The following is a 6,000-nucleotide window of genomic DNA, read 5'->3' on the forward strand; positions in this document are numbered from 1 at the left end:
TATGTGCATATACATAGTGTATATTGTATTTGCAAAAGTTATTGAGTATTTACTTGAATGATGCCTTCTGTTATGGCTGCATTAAAGTACTAATAATATGGTACACAAATGTATGAATTATATAATCATATTATTTTACTTAATATAGTCAACTAAGTATTGGTACTTATAATTAAATTCGTAGGTACATTTAATATGGTTAAGACCAGAAATTAAAAAAAATATGATTAATTAAACTCTTTGGGCTACTACCATGCCCACAAGTGCCATAACTAAGCTCCACAACAAGGTACAAGGCTGTCCTCCTCATCATATAATGGTTTTGTTAAAAACTGGTAAAAGTGCCTAGTAAGCCAATAAGCTACGAATAGACTAGTTTTTGTTCTTTGCGATACCAGATGGGCTTCAGTTGCTATGAAGAGTAGTCATCCTCTATGCCTGCGCTTGACGCGAATTTTAACAGAATCTGTGGCCTCACTATCGACGCCTCATCCAGTGTATCATACCGTGGGGACTCAGATAGCTACAATGTAGTCTTGCCAATGCCGGACAAATGCACAAGAGATGCTCCATTGTTTCTCTGGTGCCTTGCTCTAGACATTTTCTGCTGTGTTCTCGATCTTGTCAGCCCCGAACGTGTATCGCCACCAGACAGTGAGTAGTTCCGATCATGTTTCTACAAACTCTTCTATTGAGTGCCAATAAGAATTTTGTGTACTTCTGTTCTACCGTTTTGCTCCAGACTTTTGCAGTTTTGTACCCAGGTAGCTAGTTTCAACGGGTTTTGATTTTCTTTACCATGCTTTTCTCCAGATCGTCGTATAGATAATGCATGGTTTTCCCAAAGTTCATCGCGTTTTCGGGTGTTAACCTTACACAATTTTTGCGATAAATCAACAACTGAATGCGCAATAAACATTAAATTTTATTCATAGGATGATGCAATAGCTCTTTATTGGGTGTGTCACTGCACACTTTTTGGTGAAACCGCATTTCTCCGAACCTACTAGACTAATTTCAATAATATTCGGTACATAACATTATCTTGACAATCCAATCGCAATCGGATTAAAACCACGCCTACTTGCCATACAATACATGCCCGAACTAAAATCGGAGCACTTAAAAAATATTTAAGCACAGATTTGTGTTGGTCGTGTTGCAAATATGAATTGGATCCCAACTCCAAAAATTGTATGTATAAATCGGAACATATCTGTTCAAACCCCCATATGCCTACCCCCGCTGCCTGCCTTTAACCAAACATTTTATACTCTTGCAACTTGTCAGGATCAAAGATGTTGTTGTTGAGTGTAAGTATAATGATCATAGGACACTTTTGAAATTACATACATAATTACTTGACTACTCATTTCTGCTTTGTTCCGTTTCCATAAATAGTTATATTATTATAGATAAGGCTTTTATTTATAATGACAATTCGGTATAAAAGTTAATATATATATATATATTATATAGATATGTATATGTAATATAATATACTATAAAGTCTATATTAACCATATTTATTAATTAACAGTTATGTGGTTACGTATACATATACACATATTCTATATACCTTTGGACAATAGATAAGACTTGGATAGGAAATAGATACCCACTGCTTTATCAACCAAAAAATATATTATTTCAATATAATACATTGTACATACATAGCTTCAATAAACCTCTGCCCAACTTGCCACACTTTGGCGCATAAAAAACACAACGAATTGGTATTACGCTGTGCCTATCGTTGTTTTCATTTTTCTTTGCTTTGTTGGTTTCTTGCTCGAGATTGAATATTGGTTTTCGGTCAAACCCTTCCCTCTGCTTTCCACTGATTACCTATAAGCTCATACACACGCTAAAATTGTTGTGTATGGTGGTTTTTGGTGCTGCACTGCATCATCCATTCGACGCTACGCACTCACTGTGGCAACGTGTTGAGCGGTACGGAATGACGGCGATAAGGTGTGCATCGGTGTGTCATTAACCTTTTCAGGTATTCAGCTAATGTAAACACAGCGGTGCAGACAATATTAGTAAATTCTTCTTTCACTTCACATTTTTTTTACGCACTACTAACATGTGTTGTTTTTTGTAATGTCTTTTTTTTATTTGTGAGATCGCAGCAATTTGACAAGTTCCACGAGACCATTTCTCAGTGGCGCATGCGCAAGTATTCCATTGTTACTTTCTGCTTGTAATGTGTGGAATATTGAGGTTAAGCCAAGATTTTTCTCTTCATTGAGTAGCAGATTAATAAATCAATGCGCCGCATGGAAAGTTTTTCTGTGCGAGATTTGTGCTTGTGTAATGTTTTGAGGTGTCTAAAATGCAAATTAGGCCATTCATTTGAAGTGGTCAAGTTGAATAAATCAGTGATTAGTAGAGAGTTACTTTATCTCTAATTTCAGATTTTGCATTATGACCACTTGAGATTACCAGCATCATTAAGTTATTATTTATGACGGCCATTGTACTTGTGAGCTTTGTGAGCTGCTAGCAAGTGGTGAGCAATCGCTGCGGTTCTAGTTTAAAATTCACCGATAAAATATTAAAAAAAGGGTTAGATCGCTAAAAAGCAGATAGGATGGTTAAAATCAGGGCATCTTCCCATAATGTAGGAATGATTGTCGTGAAAATTGACTAACTTGACACCACGCATGTCTTTGCGCTCCCACTCCCTACTTAACAAACACCCTTTTGCACAACGTGAGGTAACTTCGATAACAATTAGCATACTGATCCTGATAGATAACAACAACTCAACCACAAGTTTCATACTTTTTAGATAAAAATCACCAAAATATCGTTCCTTCGGTGCCTTAAGGATTAGCTGCACCTTAGCTTGCAACATTTCATACCGAAACGATAAAGTAATGCACAGTAACTAGGTTTTTTGGTGGATTACTTACTTATTGTTAAAACTCACTAAACTATTCATTCAACGGTACTTTAAAAGATTAGCTACTCATTTCTCTTAAAATATTTCATAACGAAGTAATTTCTTTGTAATTGTTTTTATGCAAATTGCTTAGGTTTAAGAAAACTCAACAGCAACTAAGGGAGCCTGCAGAGTGGACGCTCAAAGCAGAGCCGAACACTGATCGATTTTAGGTACCGCAGAGTGCATGCGAGACTCAGCGCTGAACTCCGCGCGTAATTGGTAATCATCTTATAATGTTTATTTCTATGCCGTTTTTTTGTTAGTAGCAGTTTCTTTTAACCACTAAAGATTTAGTTCGAATATCATTTTATTTAACTCAAGAAATATAATTAATCAATTAATGTTATGTGTGTAAATGAAGGCCCCCTTAAACAAATCTTGCAGCTGAAATTCACAATTTCTAGATCGGAAACGCATAATTAAACTGCTCCCGCCGGAAGTGCGAATCAAACACATTGCGGAGCACTTAAAAGTCTACGAATTGCTTGCTTACCTTGCAACACCACCACTCGGCAACCGTCTTGCTTCAAACGGCGATACAAAATATTCAGAGCATCCGCTGCCACCACTTCACCAACTCCAGCGCCGGACGACGTTGCGGCCGGGTGCTGCTCCTGCATGCCGGCATCATTGTACAAAATGAACAGACTCACTTTATAACCATTCTGTATGCGCTCTTTCAGATCTGTCGATTTAATTGTTGATAGCAAATCGATTTTGCCATTCGCCAGACGTCGCAGCATTATGCTGGGTATGAAGAAATTCACCGCCGAACGGATGTGCGATTCGCTGAATTCGTGCGAGCTGCGACAGTCTAGAAGGATTAGCTTTTGCCCCAGCAACGATGTGATATGCGGGTGGTGGGTGTGGCTGTGGTGTGAGGAAGCGGATACGGCGCGCAATTCAGCCTGCAGGCAGTCCTTTGTAATGCAATCATAATGTGTTTCCGGCATAGTGGAAAATTGTTTTGCACTTTATTTGTATAATGGAAATTAATTGTACCTATTTTAATATTTTAAATACGAGTTTGGTCACTTTTTACTGAACTATTAACTTTTTTCGTCTGGTTTTGATCTCAATAAACTCTATATGGTAGATATAACGATGCTTTATGGTTAATAAATTTATCTATCAATATTCAACGTTAAATTTGTACACTGCGCACACGCGTTCCGTTTGCACGCCGCGCTAATTCTGTTGCATTACTCAAAGCCGCGCACCGTTAAAATAATGACGCATCGCGTGATCGCTCGCTATACGTTTTGCTCACTGCACTGCACCGAATGCCAAGAATTTCGCTTGCAGAGGCACGTTTGCACTCCCCTCACTTATGTTCTGCACGTTTATGTGGTTTGTTGCTATTGTTGATGTAATTGTTCATACACCCATAAGTTGCGGTTTATTTTGGTAGCCTCGCTATCTCACCGAAATTCATCAGCGATTTGTCATTTTCTAATTTCTAAACAAAAATGTATACACACTTTGCAATTTGGCTTTGAAAACTTCGCACAAATCACTCACAAGTACTGTTGTAAAAATAGTTGTTGCTTTTGGACACACTGCCGATTGTCAACACAAAACTTTGCTACTTTGCTTCCAACAACAGCAACTTATTGGCAACGCATACAATTACTTACTCATGTAATGGCTTGGTTAATACAAAAACGAACAACGAACCACTGCTGAACACAGCGCTGCCAGTGCCTCTCAAACTGTACGCAATGCAGTGTTTGGTTTATTTGTATAGCCTTTAGTTAAATTTTAATTAAAACTTTTCTTTTTTACTCTTTCACTACAAAATTTTAGTAATTCACTAAAATCACTCTTTCAATTGTTTTCACGTTTAGGCTTTTTGCAAAGAAATTTAATATTTGTTTATTGCAAAGGGCCTAAAAAAGTGCACATTTTCTCATTTTTTACTTTGTCGTTCATCTTGGCATTTATTACACTCCTACTTTACCTTTGCTTTGGAGATTTGCCTTTTTATTATGATACTTTTTTCTCCATTGCATCCAAGAAATGTTTGACTCTCATGCACTTGTAACTCGCTTGTCGTTCATTCCACCTGCATTATTTATGTAGTTGAACAGATTTGCGGTTTATTTTGTACACTTATTTCAGTTTTTATAAAATAAATATTTGATTACAACTCCAACGAATTGTATTGAAGAGAAACACTAAAGATGAAAAGCAAGTATGGAGCGCGACACACGGACACCAATAATTCGTTAAGCGAGAAAACACGACCAGCGACGATGGCTGAAATGTTCCGAATGTGAGCAACGACACAGCCAACAGCATTCGAAACGCCAAGTGGATTCACGCTGCACAGTGGAATAATAAGCAACACAAACAAAAAAAATAATAAACTCTCGCACTTTTCTGCTTCTTGTTCCATACATCTCGTTGCGTACGTTCGTATGTATTGGAATACATAAGTAGCCTGTAGCGGGAGAAATTGCCCTTTTTTGCTATTTATCAGTTTGAGTTGCTTGTGGGAGCGCCAGAGAGTGTAACATGAGAGCGTGCGTTAAATGAGTAAGAAAACACATTGTGGAAGTTAAATGAGCGCTAGTGATGTGCTAGTGAAACGCTAGTTACAGAGTAAAACAGTTTTCGGGTTTTTTTTTTCAAATATAGGACCATAAAGCCAATAAATAACTGTAATTTTATTTATAATATTTATTTATGGCTTTATTTTGCACTTAATAACAATTAAGCAGCATGTAATTAAAAAAAAAGAATTTTCGAAGCTGACGGAAGCAATATTGTCTTGAATTTAAAAAAGATACTTAATTAATTTATATGAATATGTTGATATGCAACGATAAAGATTGAAAGTTTTATGTAATAAGCCTCGAAATGGCGATCTAACTATCTTTTTTGAAAATTCTCAACATCCTGTAATTATTTCTTATTGTATTGCTAAATTAGCACGAGCTGGTCTGAATATAAAAGAGGGAGAGATAATTATTATATGCGTTGGCGTGGGAAGTGCTGAACACATAGAGAGCGACACGACATGACAGCACGACAGTGAACTGTAA

At 37.0% G+C, this 6,000-nt stretch overlaps 1 protein-coding gene across 2 annotated transcripts in view; it reads right to left on the reverse strand.

Moving 5' to 3' along the window:
* Window positions 1–5,242, reverse strand: part of LOC105223452 (dual specificity protein phosphatase Mpk3) — a 69,205-nt gene extending 63,963 nt beyond the window's left edge. The window contains exons 1-2 of one of the 2 annotated variants that reach the window (XM_029549156.2): window positions 4,914–5,242; window positions 3,447–4,038 (exon numbers count right to left, since the gene is read on the reverse strand). In XM_029549156.2, the coding sequence (XP_029405016.2) occupies window positions 3,447–3,906 (460 nt within the window). In that variant the 5' untranslated portion in view covers window positions 3,907–4,038; window positions 4,914–5,242. Of the gene's footprint in view, window positions 1–3,446 lie in introns of both variants that reach the window. The other variant, XM_049458435.1, reaches the window with a different exon arrangement.
* Window positions 5,243–6,000: the final 758 nt, after the last annotated feature.

Source organism: Bactrocera dorsalis, chromosome 5, assembly GCF_023373825.1.
Source record: "Bactrocera dorsalis isolate Fly_Bdor chromosome 5, ASM2337382v1, whole genome shotgun sequence".
NCBI lineage: Eukaryota > Metazoa > Arthropoda > Insecta > Diptera > Tephritidae > Bactrocera > Bactrocera dorsalis.